The 16066-nt window shown below is 43.1% G+C and overlaps 1 protein-coding gene across 1 annotated transcript in view; it reads right to left on the minus strand.

Moving 5' to 3' along the window:
* Positions 1–16066, minus strand: part of LOC311226452 (sodium channel regulatory subunit beta-3-like) — a gene marked incomplete at both ends in the record, with an annotated part of 24128 nt that overhangs the window by 7434 nt on the left and 628 nt on the right. Inside the window, one exon of the mRNA XM_084311878.1 lies at positions 501–679. Within this exon, the coding sequence (XP_084168004.1) occupies positions 501–679 (179 nt within the window). The remainder of the gene's footprint in view (positions 1–500; positions 680–16066) is intronic.

Raw genomic sequence — 16066 nt, forward strand, 5'->3', positions numbered from 1 at the left:
GTACCACAACAACAACCTACAGGTATATACTGTACAGCTCAGTGTTAGGTCACAGTACCACAACAACAACAACCTACAGGTATATACTGTACAGCTCAGTGTTAGGTCACAGTACCACAACAACAACAACAACCTACAGGTATATACTGTACAGCTCAGTGTTAGGTCACAGTACCACAACAACAACAACAACCTACAGGTATATACTGTACAGCTCAGTGTTAGGTCACAGTAACACAACAACCTACAGGTAGATACTGTACAGCTCAGTGTTATGTCACAGTAACACAACAACAACAACAACAACAACAACAACAACCTACAGGTATATACTGTACAGCTCAGTGTTATGTCACAGTAACACAACAACAACAACCTACAGGTATATACTGTACAGCTCAGTGTTATGTCACAGTAACACAACAACAACAACAACAACCTACAGGTATATACTGTACAGCTCAGTGTTATGTCACAGTACCACAACAACAACAACCTACAGGTTCGTACAGCTCAGCGCTCTCATCCCCGTTGGACGGAAGGAAGGTCCAGTCGACCCGGGTCTTGGCGTTGACCTCCTCCCTCTTCATGCAGAAGATGCAGGTCAGCTTCATGGGCTGCCCGACCACCGCCTCCCTCTCCGACGGCACGTCCACGCACACCGCCTGGCCGGGGGACACTGAGACACAGACACCTGGCTGTGATAAGGCTCATATAAATGGTGATTATTATTAGGGCTGACCTTCACATTTTTCTTTGGCATTCGAAGCTTCGGGGGCCGAGATTCGATTTTAATTTGAAGCTTCGAGATAAAATATATATATATATATATTAAATTATTTTGTTTTTATGTTGTGGGACTTGTACAGCACTTTGTTCAACTTTGTCAGTGCTGTAAAGTTTAAACCTTTTTAAATCTTAGACAAACTAAACACTTTGCTTTCATGAAATAATTGTAATCCGTCATTTGAGGCTTTATAAAAGCAGCACATTGATCACAAATCTGTCGGTGCCGAGTCCGACCTCATCTTAAATAACAAACAGCATTGCTTGTTGTAGTTAACAAAGAGAGGCAGAGTTGATTTAGCTAATACAATTTAAAAAAAAATCTATCATTATTTATTTTTTTAATATTCGAAGCTTCGAAGTATTGGTAACACTTTATAATAACACTCAGTTATAAGACCTTTATAAGGTATTTGTAGATAATGAACTAATCATGAACAGATTATTTATATACATTCGTAAATTATTATTAAATAATTTATAACTATATTTGTATAACATTTACAAATTAGTTCTACATTATTTATAACTCATTATCAACATTGTTTGTACTTGATTTGTTCATCATTAAATAATGTTGTTTAATGTGTAGTAACACATTTGTAGATGCTTTGAAACATTTAAATGAAAAAACGACTATACTGTACCTCCATTTATTTGTTCATGTTCAACAAATGATTTGTTAAGACATTCATAAAACATCTATAAATCATTTGCAGATGCTATTGTGTGCCCTAATCTGAAGTGAAACCTATTCATCATTAACAAATGTCTAATAGTTAATTATTTGTTTACTTTTTCATCACCTGTTGCAAATGTAGTAGACAGCTTTCAGATACACCCTTCTTTGTGACATCAAACAGTGACAGAATTAGGAGGACTATAGATAAATGCAATTTTATTAACATATAAAATACATGTGCATGACATATAGTGTAACTGGGTGGGCACTAGGACCCAGGAGTACCCTGGCCAGGGTGTAGACGGAAGTCTCACGCAAGCGAGACTTGACTTCATGTTTGTTGCCGTCTGTTTGAATGGAGTGTGGTTATTTTTTTTTCACAACTGAGGTAGGTAGATTAAATTTTTAGAGACTAAAGTACAGAAAAAAGGTACCGTTGGGTACCGGTATCGATTCACAGGTACCAGTACCGGTACCGTATCGGTTCAAATGTGAACGGTACCCATCCCTAGTTGAGAAGCCTTTGGTCAAGTTTCACAAGGACACTGTATTGTATCTGGCTGTATTGAGCCATTGTGTAGACAGTGGGGCTCGGGAGGTAGAGCAGAGCAGTCGTCTGGAAATCCGGAGGTTCCCGGTTCGATTCCCGCTCCTCCCGAGCAGCGTGTCGAAGTGTCCTTGAGCAAGACACTTAACCCCTAACTGCTCCCGATGAGCAGGTTGGCACCTTGCATGGTCGCCTCCGCCGTCGGTGTGTGAATGTGTGAGTGAATTTGTGAATGTGAGGCATAAGATGTAAAGCGCTTTGGAATTAAGAATCAGAATGTTATTTTCATGGCCTAGTATTTCCCCTGTGGGCACGTTATAGAAGGGAACCTGTACTTGAGTATTTGCCCTGTAGGGGGCGTTATAAACTTACTTCACAGCATGTCAAAGTAAATATACTGATACTCATCTACATGTATTTTAACTCTGCAGTTACTTTGAAGAACAAGGATTTGTCAGATCTGTCAAGTAATCAGATTTAGCGTAATCTCAACATGAACGTTGAGAATGTTTACTTTTACTCAAATATATAGAACAGTGGTGTTCAGTCATACATTGCTTACTTTGTCACGAGGTTTTAGCTTCAGATGTATCATTTGATTTGTTTTATAAGTGTGTGTGATGGACTGTCAGCTCACCAACTGTCAGTGGGCTGAGCGTGGCCTTCTGTTGAATAATAATAATAATAATAATAATAATAATAATAATAATAATAATAATAATAATAATAATAATAATAATAATAATAATAATAATAATAATAATAATAATAATAATAAATAATAATAATAATAATATATAATAATAATAATAATAATAATAATAATAATATAATAATAATAATAATAATAATAATAATAATAATAATAATAATAATAATAATAATAATAATAATAATAATAATAATAATAATAATAATGACGGGCCAATCAGTGTAACCCGTGTGTATTATGCAATATTTCAGAGGAAGCAGATAGTGAAATGGCTTAATTTTTGTTGATATCAGAGGGATAGATAGAGATCAAGGGCTTTACTCATCCTTTTCACAACAACAACAACAACAACAACAACAACAACAGCTCTAACATTGTAGGTAATGTCACATCAACATACTTTCTGTAAACGATTATTAATGAGATTTAACAACAACATTTTCATTGTTGATTGTACTATCTTTAAGTACAGTCAACATCAAATGTGTTCATAATTTTGAATGGAGGTATTTTACTTCTATCCGAGTACTATTCTATTGTAAAAGTAAAATTTGTTTACACTTTGTCATCAGTCTGATTGTGGGACGACTAGAACCGATGCAGCTGTGTTCAGCCAGCTATAGGAGCAAACTGTTTGAAGAACTGAGCACATGCACACATTCCCTCTCTCTCTGTGTCACTGCTCGCATCGCTGATTGCCTTTAACGGGGGCGGCGTGGAGGGTCTAGTTTGCGTTCTGCGATCTGATTGGCCACTGACGTTTCTGGTCATGTGCCATGTGCGCCAATCGCGTGACGCCTGTTTCTGCGCCCATTTCCACCTCGAACAGCCTGCAAACACCAACGCCTAGTTTAATCACCGGTTAAGCTTAGGCGACTCTATCGAAGTGGTTAAGGTTAGAGTTTGGAATCAGGGCTGGTGTTCTATCGCCCTGCTCTAAGGCAAACTCTAACCTTAACCAACTTCGAAAGAGTCGCCTAAGCTTAACCGGTGATAGAAACAGGCATCACACGATTGGGCGCAGATGTCACACGACCAGAAACGTCAGTGGCCAATCAGATCGCAGAACGCGAACACGGACTGGAAATGGGTTGGTAAAAAACTAGACGCGGCGTGGAGCCCAGAGGGGCAGGTGAGAAGAGGAATGAAGGGACAGAACGCATGGGTGTCGTGAGCGGAGGTGGAGCGTCTGTGTGACTGTTTCAACACGCGTCCGCCCGCGCGCTTATATAAAAGGCGCAGCCCCCCCGGGCAGACACATGTCAACACCGTTTACATCTCATCTCTCTTTCTGAGGGCCCAGACTACCAGATGGAAACAGAGAGAGGGGGGAGAGAGAGAGAGGGGGGGAGAGAGAGGGAGAGGAGAGAGGGGGAAGAGAGAGAGGGGGGAGAGAGAGGGAGAGAGTAAGGGACAGAGAGAGGGGGAGAGAGAGAGTAAGGGAGAGAAAGAGGGGGGAAGAGAGATAGAGAGAGTAAGGGAGAGAGAGAGGGGGAAGAGAGATAGAGAGAGAGGGAGAGAGAGAGAGGGGGAGAGAGAGAGGGGGGGGAGAGAGGGGGAGAGAGTAAGGAGAGATAGAGGGGGGAAGAGAGATAGAGAGAGAGAGGAGAGAGAGAGAGGGGGAAGAGGAGAGAGAGGGAGAGAGAGTAAGGGGAGAGAGAGGGGAGAGGAGAGAGCGAGAGAGAGTAAGGGAGAGAGAGAGGGGGAAGAGAGATAGAGAGAGGGAGAGAGAGAGGGAAGAAGAGAGAGGGGGGGAGAGGGAGAGAGAGTAGGGAGAGAGATAGAGAGGGAGGGAGAGAGAGAGAGGGGAAGAGAGAGAGAGGGAGAGAGAAGGGGAGATAGGGTGAGAGAGAGAAGGGAGAGAGGGGAGAGAGAGTGTAAGGTAGAGAGAGGGGGGAGAGAGAGGCTGAGGGGGAGACAGAGAGAGAGACCGAGAGCAAGAGAGAGATATATACAGAGAGAGGGGGGGGAGAGACAGAGAGAGAGTGGGAGATAGTTAAAGTAGCTACCTACACACCAGTGAACAATGTATGATACTCTTTAGTGTATTTTACGGCAGACCTGATGGAGTTTTGAGTTGACAATAAGTGATTTCCTCACCTCACAGGTTGTGCCACACATGCGCAAAAACGTACACGAAATAGCAAGTGTAAACTGTTAGCCTATACAACTTAGATGTTGAACACATTTGAAATGAGTTATTAATTGTAAGTTAAACACTCTTATTAAAAACGTCATCAAAGTGAGTTTCAAGGATTCCAAAACATTTAGTACTATAGGCTAAATGCTCCCTATGCTTGCACGTTGCACCCCCCCCCCCCCCCCCCCCCTCACCCCACCCCTCCCAATGTACAGTCTACCCCCCCCCTCGTATGTATATATTTTCTGTTAGGATCTCTGTTTAATGTACATGTCAAAATACTTCCCAAAGGTCAGTGAATACCACGATCACAACACCAGAGGGCGCTCCACAAATCATGTTAAACCCAGATTCGGCTCAAACAAGGGACTAAACACGTTTTATTATTATTATTATTTATTTTATTTATTATGCCACATCAATGTGGAACACCCTACCCAAAGCTGTAAAGGAATGTGAATCACTACCCACCTTCAAAAACACTCTCAAAGAACACCTACGGGAGACTGCAATCCGAAACTGGCCCCTGCGAATGTCCTAACCCAACCCCCTCCAATGTACAGTAAATTACCAAGTATGGCTTTGTCAATATTCCAATGTACAGTGTCCCTCACCCACCCCCTACCCAACCCCCCCCCCCCCCACCCACCCAACCACCTCCGATGTACAGTCCCCCCCCCCCCCATTTCAGGTATTGAAATGATGAGGGGGTGAAACGGGGAAGTCATACTTTGTTGACCGCACGCTACACAATATTAAATCAAGCTGTGATTTGCTTTTAATGACGTTACTATATCAACTGCTTTTAATCGCAATAAAGTAACCAAACGCAGTATCCTGGAGCAGTGATTTCATGACAATCGGTCTGGCAGGTAGAATTATTTCCACGGTTTAGTCTCTCGGTGACTCCATAAATGTTTGGATAGTCGCCAATCGCATACATCTGGTATGTCATACTGTAAATGTATAGATGTAGCAGTACTGTCTATCTGTATGTCGTGTATGTCATGACATGTTATGATGAATTGAAAATGGGGGACCCTGATGTAAACAAGACGAAAGTCTTTCTCTGGTCTGCATCCTCTTAACAATTGTGTGTATTGAGCCGTACTGTACTGTACCCATTTTACGATCTGTTAATAACGTTTTCAATCAATCAATCAATCAATCAATCAATCAATCAATCAATCAATCCATCAATCAATCAAAGGCTACTGTACTACTTACCGACTGCAACCAACAGTAACAGAGCATGCTGCACCAGAGCTCGTGTGTGAGGAGGTAGCATGGTCGGCGCTTCCGGGAACAGATGGGAAATGATCTCTGACTTGTGTGAACTTCAGACGATGGGATTGTTATTGAAGCGCCTCTCAAGGTGTTCACGTCACTCCAATGAAGAAGAAGGCCCGCCCACCCGGGAGTTAGTTTAGGACTTCAGCACCAAGGACAGCACCTCGCCTCCAGAGAGCAGAGAGCAGCTCTACCGAGGACCAGCTACACAACATATAATGTATAATGTAATATATTATATTATTATACTATAGATAGATCAGATGGAGCCTGTGAAAAACACGCATGTGTTAATCTATGAAGACTTCCCATAACAATCACTTTTGATTTGCATTTGCATTATTAATAATCTCTGTGTGCTTGTCTCAGTCTGATCATTCAACTACATTATTCCAATCGGTGACACACCAAAAAAAAGCCTTTATATATAGACGTATAATAACACGCAGATAAAGTGTTCATTCAGTCCATACCAGCCCTATAAGAGTCGCAAAAAAAAAAAAAAAAAAAGCGACGAGAAACCTGTGGATTCCCCAATATTCCAATCCGTCGTCGCGAATCCTGCCCTCGGAAAGAAGACGACATGAAGAATGGCTAAAGTAAAGTGACTTCCCCACCGCGTCCTCTCGATTTGAAGACAATTCCTTATTTATGATGTTTTCCAGCCGCGTCGCTCCGCCGCGTCTTTGTTTTCACAATAATAAGCAGCAGCCACTTATTAATAACGCTGGCAGAACACGGGCTGTGATGCGCATGCGTGAGTCACTCCCTGGCTGCCCTCCCTGTCTCGTCTGTGCTGCTGTCTGTCTGTCATCTGAATGATGAGGCTAATCGTGCGACCTGTCTGTGGGCGCCTGTGTGCCACAATGTCCACAAACATAATATTTAGCTGATCTTCGGTTGTGGTCAAATGTCGTCATTTCCAAAAGCCACCCACTCAAACCCCCCTCAACCTAATTTGTTTGTACCATTTCATTACATTTAATTTCGTTTCACATGGTAGTGTATTACAGTACATTACAAATTCCTATAATTCATTTAGGTATTATAATCAAATACACCCATGAATTAATGAATGAATGAATGATTGAATGAATGAATGAATGAATGAATGAATGAATGAATGAATGAATGAATGAATGAATGAATGAATGAATGAATGAATGAATGAATGAATGAAAACTTTATTAACAGATTGCAGAATGGGTACAGTACAGTACAGCTCAATACATACAATTGTTAAGGGGATGCAGACCAGAGAAAGACTTTCGTCTTGTTTACATCAGGGTCCCCCATTTTCAATTCATCATAACATATATGACACACATGACATACAGATAGACAGTACTGCTACATCTATACATTTAAGACATACCAGATTTGCAAATACAGTACTGTTTGTGATAGGAAAAGAGTCCAGAAAAAAAAGTATATACATTTGACGTCGAAACTGTACGCAAAAAGGAGCAGGATGAAGAATACATTCTTATTAATACATGCCCCCTATCCAATTAAATAAAGTAAATGTGATGGTCGGAGCATACAACCATTACTTGCACTAAAGTGCAAATTTAAACAAATCCAAAACAAATCCAAAACAAAACAACTAGAACCAAAACGAGCAACAAATGACATTTGACATTTCATTTGCTTTTTTCAACCGCTTTGACCAGAGTGGCCTCCCCACACCCCTCCCCCCACCCATCGACACCAGCACCAGATCACACCTACAAAGCAGCCCCCCCACCCCCCACCCACCCACACCCATCAGCAACGGCACCCCACCCCCAACACCAGCAGACTGCCCACCACCCCCAACCCTGACGATCACAACCAGTCAGGTCAGTAGGCAGCTCTCCAGAATTAATGTAAACAAGGCCAGAGGACCGGACAACACCAATCCCAGGGTGCTCAAGGTATGTGCAGAGCAGCTGGCAGCACCGCTCCAGCATCTTTTCAACCTCTCCCTGAGGCTGGAGAGGGTGCCCCAGCTCTGGAAGACCTCCTGCATTGTCCCGGTGTCCAAGAAGGGACGTCCCAGCACCCCCAACGACTACAGGCCAGTCGCTCTGACGTCACACGTCATGAAGACGTTTGAGAGACTGGTCCTGCAACACCTCAAGCCCCTGGTGCGTGACTCCCTCGACCCCCTGCAGTTTGCATACCAGGCAAACATCGGGGTGGAGGATGCCATCATCTACATGCTCCACAGAGCGTACACGCACCTGGAGAAGCCGCGCAGCTCAGTGAGGATTATGTTCTTTGATTTCTCCAGCGCCTTCAACACCATCCAGCCGTCACTGCTAGCGGAGAAGCTCTCTGCGATGCAGCTGGAGCACGGCTTGGTGGCCTGGATCAAGGACTATCTCACTGAGAGGCCACAGTACGTCAGACTAAAGGACAGTCAGTCTGACGTACTGGTGAGCAACACCGGCGCCCCCCAGGGAACTGTGCTGTCACCCTTCCTCTTCACCCTCTACACCTCAGACTTCTGCCGCAACTCCAGCGGGTGCCACCTGCAGAAGTTCTCAGACGACTCCTCCATCGTAAGCTACATCACCGACGATGATGAGGAGGAGTACAGAGCCCTGGTGGAGAGCTTCGTGGGGTGGAGCGACAGCAACCACCTCCAACTCAACACCAGTAAGACCAATGAGCTGGTGGTGGACTTCCGGAGGGGCAAGAAGAGGCCCCCCCCGATTCCCATCTCCATCCGAGGGGTGGATGTGGAGATGGTGGACTCATACAAGTTCCTTGGGGTACACCTGAACAATAAACTGGACTGGTCGGACAACACAGAGGCCCTCTACAGGAAGGGACAGAGCAGGCTGTTCTTCCTGAGGAGACTCAGGTCCTTCAATGTGTGCAACAAACTGCTGCAGTCTTTTTACCAGTCTGTTGTGGCCAGCATCCTCTTCTATGCTGTGGCATGCTGGGGAGGCTACATCAACTCAAGGGACACCAACAAGCTCAACAAGCTGGTGAGGAAGGCTAGCTCCGTGGTGGGAGTCGAGCTACCTAGACTTGAGGTGATGGTAGAGAGGGGGATGATAAGGAAGCTGGATGCCATCATGGAGAACCCCTACCACCCCCTCTACGACGAGCTAGTCAAGATGAGAAGCTCGTTCAGCCACAGACTCATTCCCCCCCGACACTCAACTAACCGCCTCGGACAGTCCTTCATACCAGCGGCCATCAGGCTCCACAACAGTGGGCAGCGACTAGCAGCCTCCAGGCTCCACAACAGGGGGCAGCGACAGCGACTGCTACCAGACATTGACCTGGGACTTATAGGAACCCAAGGGGGACAACCTACACTACCCTGGTACTTTGATTAATGTATACTCAGTAGATAGTAAATTATAACACTACCTCATGCATACTGCACCTTATGTGACACTGTGAATAATGTGAATATTCCTCAGCTAGTCGGATAGTAAATTATATTGACCATATTGATAAAATTGTTTACACTGCCTGTGTTGTCTTTTACTACCTGTATACTGTGTTGTTGTACTACCTGTACCCCTCCCCCCTCCCCCCCATGCTGCTATGATGCCTGAATTTCCCCAAGGGGATCAATAAAGGAATATCTTATCTTATGGACAGTATAATCTGCAATGCAAACAGAGCCTCAAAATGTCTACTCTTTATTCTATACTAGGGATGTCCGATATTATCGGCCGACCGATATTATCGGCCGATATCGGCAGTAAAATGTGATATCGGAAAATATCGGTATCGGTTTAAAAAAAAAAAAAACAATAACAATATTTGTTATATATATATCCAGTGAAATGATTAGTTACCTGAAATTATTCAGTTTTTTGGACAGGGAAACCCTGCATATATCGGTATCGGTTGATATCGGTATCGGAAATTAAGAGTTGGACAATATCGGAATATCGATATCGGTAAAAAAGCCAATATCGAGCATCCCTATTCTATACCATTGAAGACTTACAGAGACACACACAGCCCTTACCCATGGTTACATAACAGGTTGCATGGGGGGCTTTCCCTCAGAGACACACGTTTACTACAGATCAGTGTGTCTTCTGTTTGCATCCTTCCCTCTGACACATCTGTCCAGAGACACAAACACCTAAACATCAGTGCGTCTTGTGTTTGCATCCTTCCATCTGAGACATCTGTTCAGAGAAACAGTCACAAACACCTATACACATCAGTGGCTTCTTCACTTAACCCTGTAAGGCTTTCTTTTTTTCTTCTTTTTTATTTATAAATGGCTTTTCATAAAAAAAATATGACTGATTATTATTCATGATATATACTGTTATGGGCTAAGTAAGCAATCAACCCTGCAAAAGAACCCTTAGTTGTTCTGTATTTTTCTCCCATCCCAATTTAGTCGTTATGCCAATTCCCCCCTCCCCTTCCTGGTTGTTGCGCGCATTTTCCCCCCACTTACCAGTCTAGGGATACTATCACATGTCCCCTCCGATACATGTGGAGTCAGCCAGCCGCTTCTTTTCACCTGGCAGCGCGGACTCTCACTGGGGGAGCGTAACGTGTGGGAGGCTCACACTACTTCCCCCAGTTCCCTCACTTGCTGAGCAGGCGCCCCGACCGACCTGTAGGAGTCACTGTTTACAACAACCAGGATACACACCCCGCCGGCTTCCCACCTGCTAACACTGCCAATTGGTTAGTATGGACGACCGACCAAGCCGGAGGTACCGCTGACAACTGGATTCGATACCAGTGTGGTGGTAGGCAGGCGCTTGGTCCGCTGCGCTACCCAGTCGCTCTGAAATATATATTTTTTTAAACCCCTTTCATTTCTGCATCAGACAACAACATCCATTTCAAGAGATTTATTCGTCACATACAGACACGAGACATGTAGTGAGATGAAGACTCTGGCAGGAGCACTCATTCAGGGGTACTACGACTATGCTTGCACCTCATGGTACCAAAGCACCTCAAAGGCGCTAAAAACAAAATTACAAACATCTCAAAACAAACTGGTCAGACTACTGCTTGACCTTACTCCTAGAACCCACCTCACCCCTGCCCACTTTGACAACCTAGGATGGCTTAGAGTAGACAACAGAGTACAGCAACTTGCAATGGGCCTGGTCTACAAGATACACTACACGACCAAGGTACCCATGTACATGTCAAAATACTTCCCAAAGGTCAGTGAATACCACGATCACAACACCAGAGGGAGCTCCACAAATCATGTTAAACCCAGATTCGGCTCAAATAAGGGACTAAACACGTTTCGCAATTATGCCACATCAATGTGGAACGCCCTACCCAAAGCTGTAAAGGAATGTGGATCACTACCCACTTTCAAAACCTCTCTCAAGGGACAACTACGGGAGACTGCAATTCAACACTGGCCCTGTAAATATCCTAACCCAACCCCCTCCAATGTACAGTCATTTACCTAGTATGGTTTTGTCAATAGTCCAATGTACAATTTTGTATGTTTGTACAGTGTCTCCCCCCCCCCCCCCCCTCAATGTACAGTTTTGCTTGTATATACAGTGTGCCCCCCCCCCCCCCCCCCAACCACCTCCAATGTAGATTACCCAGTATGGTTGTCAATAACCCAGTGTACCCAACCCCCCCCCACCCAACCTCCTCCAATGTACAGTTTCTACGTCAAATGTATATACTCCCTTTTCCTGACTCCTTCTGTATCACAAACAGTACTGTATTTGCAAATCTGGTATGTCATAAATGTATAGATGTAGCAGTACTGACTATCTGTATGTCATGTATGTCATATATGTCCTGATGAATTGAAAATGGGGGACCCTGATGTAAACAAGACGAAAGTCTTTCTCTGGTCTGCATCCCCTTAACAATTGTGTGTATTGAGCTGTACTGTATTGTACCCATTCTGCAATCTGTTAATAAAGTTTTCAATCAATCAATCAATCAAGGTGGCCATGCCCACCTTGATTGTGCAAAAAATACAAATAATAATAGAATAGAATAGAATAGATAATAGATCGACATGATAAAAGGTACTAAGATAAAATACTATACAATGCTAAGCTTAGGAATTAAAGGTAATGAGTCCTATATACACTACTATACAATATACTATACAATATACAGTTATACTATATAGAACTATACTATACTAGCTATACTAAACAAAAACATAGTTATGTTTTTTAACCCTTTCACTGCCACACTAGTAGTGTGATAGTAAAGGGTTAACCTTCTGTAGTGTGGCAGTGAAAGGGTTAACCGGCTGTCGTGTGGCAGTGAAAGGGTTAACCTTCTGTGTATTGTCACAGTGAAAGGGTTAACCATTTGGTAGTGAGGCAGTGAAAGGGTTAAAGTGACCTTTTCTTTTGTGTTTAAAGTGACCTGTAGTGTGTTTGTTTGTGAGAGAGTGCAGGATATGTGGTGTGTGTGTGTGTGTGTGTGTGTGTGTGTGTGTGTGTGTGTGTGTGTGTGTGTGTGTGTGTGTGTGTGTGTCTGTGTGTGTGTGTGTGTGTGTGTGTGTTCATGTGTGCTTGTGTGTGGAGAGATCAGTGTTCAGTGTTCTGATGACCTGGGGTCAAACAAATATTTGCTAATGTTTTTCTCTATTTGGTCTTTACAGGGTTAATAAGGAGTCATTCAAGGTAGCACAGTGTAGTCTAGGGCGGCCCACACACACGTGCTAGCATGAAGCGACGTTTGGAGACGGTATAATGCATGGTCACTACTAGGGCTGTCCCCGACTAAGGATTTGGATGGTCGACTAGGATTGGCCAAAATTTCCGTTAGTCGACTATTGGTCAACTAAAAAAAAAAAAAAAAAGTATAATCTTTTTTTTTTTTTTTTTTTTTTTTATCATTCCATTTGGGCTGTGGGCGGTGCTTAATGTCTGAAGGAGTCGACTGAAGGCTTCTTGTCCTCTGCAAAAGCATGCAATTGGTCCACTGATGGATACATCTTGATATTTGTCTAGTCTAGTGTGTTCATTAGATGGGTGAAATCCTCTTTCAGTGCCTCTGTGCCTGTTTTCGTAGGCAGTTAGCCTCTGGTATGCGTGCCATTAGCGTTAGCCACGCTTCTAGGCCTCTTTTCTATTGAAAAAAATGATAATTTTTTTCTTTTCTTTACATATTAATAATTTTATTTTTATTTTTTTATATTCGACTAAGAGGTTGGCCAGTCGACTACGGCCCCTTTCGACCGATTAGTCAACTAATCGATTAATAGGGGTCAGCCCTGGTCACTACTCACTAGCGACCCATGGACACACACGCATTGCTCACATCTAAGACTATATGCATGTATGTACAGTAGCCTATATGTATGCGTGTGTCTGCACACCCCCCCCCCCCCCCATGCACACAGAGCTTTAGCTTACAGTGCCATACTGCACCAGGCTAAACACCGATCCAGATACATCAACAACAACCACTAATCTAATGCTGATGTTGTTTCATCCTCTGGCTGGTAAATGCACTGACCTATAATTCACGAAGCCTCCCGTCGTCTATATTTGGCCTGGAACCAACCCATTATGCTCCACCGCCCTCCAATAGCCGTCATCGCCATCTGTGACGAGGCTCTCTATACCGAGCCCTTTCTTCCCTCCTTCCTTCCTTTCATCCACCTCTGTCCTCCTCTCCTCTCTCCACACAATGGGCTCTAATGTAGTCCATATTCAAGCGGGCTTCTCGTCTCATTACAAGACCTTACCCGTCGACCCCCCCCCCCCCCCCCCCCCACCCGTGCGCCACAATATCAATTATATATTATATCTAGGATGTCCGATATTATCGGCCTACCAATATTGGCATTAAAATGACATATCGGAAATTATCGGTATCGGTTAAAAATATATATATTTTTTTTATTATTATTATTACATTTTTTTTTTAACATTTATTTAACCTTTATTTACCCAGGCAAGCAAGTAAGAACAAATTCTTATTTTATTTATTGTGAAAGTATGCATAATGTTGTGTTTTTGGGGTTGGTATCGGTTGATATCGGTATCGGAAATTAAGAGTTGGACAATATCGGTATATCGGATATCGGTAAAAAAGCCAATATCGAACATCCCTGATTATATCACAAGATCTTTCCCTGAGAGGAGCAGCGAGTAGAAGGACGCACCTCGCTCCGCTCACGCCGCTCCTAAAGGCTCCCAGGTCTGACACTTTGAAAGGTTAAGGACTCCTGTTTACAGCTCGTCTCACATCGTTCTGTGCTGCACCACACATTTTAAGCATGATGTACAAATAATCCTTTTATGTTCAAGTTCCAAGTTTGCTCTTCAAGTCAAGTCAGAGTTTAAATTGTCACGGCATACAGGTATACAATGAAATGCGGCTGGTCTTGCCCGCGACGATGTGCAATACAGTGGTACAACATATAATAGAATCCAATAAAAATACAGTGGTACAACATATTAATAGAATCCAATAAAAAACAACAGTGCAATAAACAGGTACATGGTGTGCCATCTCGGTATCTGTACATAGTATTTACAGAGCATATAGGACATGCTAGGTAGCTTTAGTAGTGCAATACACTGTTCCTGATGTTATACTAATTTAAAGTGGCCTTTCCTCTGGCCATAAGTGTGCGTATGTGCGGCATGAGTGTTAAAGTGGCTAAAGTGTCACATATAAAATACATGTACATTACAGTGAAACGCTTGGTTCTGTATCAGCCCCTGAGAATGCGCTTCATACAGTACACATTAAAAGCAAGTAAAAGAGGAATAAGTCATAACACTATACAATATACAACTAAATAACAACTTAAGTACAAATGCAGACAATGAGGTACACAAATCCAAACTTAAAAAAAAATGCTAAATGAGGTATGGATGTAGTGCAAATCTCTGTAATACATAGATAACATATGGTGTAGTGTTTAAAGTGTCTAAATGTAGTGTTTTTAAAGTGAGTGTGTGCATGTGGACGTGTGTGAAATGAGTGGTTAAAAGTGTCATCAGTAATATATATATAATAGATAGTAATATATATATATAATAGATAGTAATATATATATATATATATATATATATATATATATATATATATATATATATATATATATATATATATATATATATATATATATATATATATCTGATGTACTCAGTTATAACTGTGAGCCTAGATCCATTTATTCATGTCCTAGATTCATGTCTTTCATTACCATGTGTTTCACTAAATCTCAGCCTGTGTCTGTAGCTACGTGGTCAAGATCTATTTGTGACCGTGAAGGCCAGTGGCATCTGTTGCTTAGGGCGTTTTCACACCTGGCTCGTTTGGAGCTGTTGATCCGAAACCTGGAGCGTTTACCCCCTATTTCGGTTCAGTTGGGCATATATGAACACAGCAATCACATTCTGTTGCGGAACAAAACAAGCGGGCCGAGACCACCTAGAGAGGGTGGTCTTGGCGCACTTCCAAAACCAAACGAACCCGACGCGACTCGTACGCTGTGAGAATGCAATCGACTTAACAAACCGACACAATAATAATAATAATACGTCGTGGGTCAACGTGGAGCAGCGATGAGGTACACTGCGTCGTTGATATTTGGGCAGACAATCACATTCGTCAGATGCTGGAGAACACGCACAAGAACACTGAAGTGTACAGACAGTTTAGTGACCGAATGAAGGAAAGGGGCTTTGAAAGGTCTGTCGAACAGTGTCGTGCTGCTGTTGCTGCACGTTGTTACAGCGGAGATACAACAAGCAGAGCAGACCCTGAAATGGTGTTTGTGTTGCCAGGTGTCAGTCAGCTGTGTCCCCGCCGCCGCGCAGGAGAGGAGAGCCGGGGTCTCTGTAGTGACGCTGCAACAGCAGCACCGTGCGGGACTCTCTCTCTCTCTCTCTCTCTCTCTCTCTCTCTCTCTCTCTCTCTCTCTCTCTCTCTCTCTCTCTCTCTCTCTCTCTC

This window comes from Notolepis coatsorum (assembly GCF_963971535.1).
Source record: "Notolepis coatsorum genome assembly, chromosome: 1".
NCBI lineage: Eukaryota > Metazoa > Chordata > Actinopteri > Aulopiformes > Paralepididae > Notolepis > Notolepis coatsorum.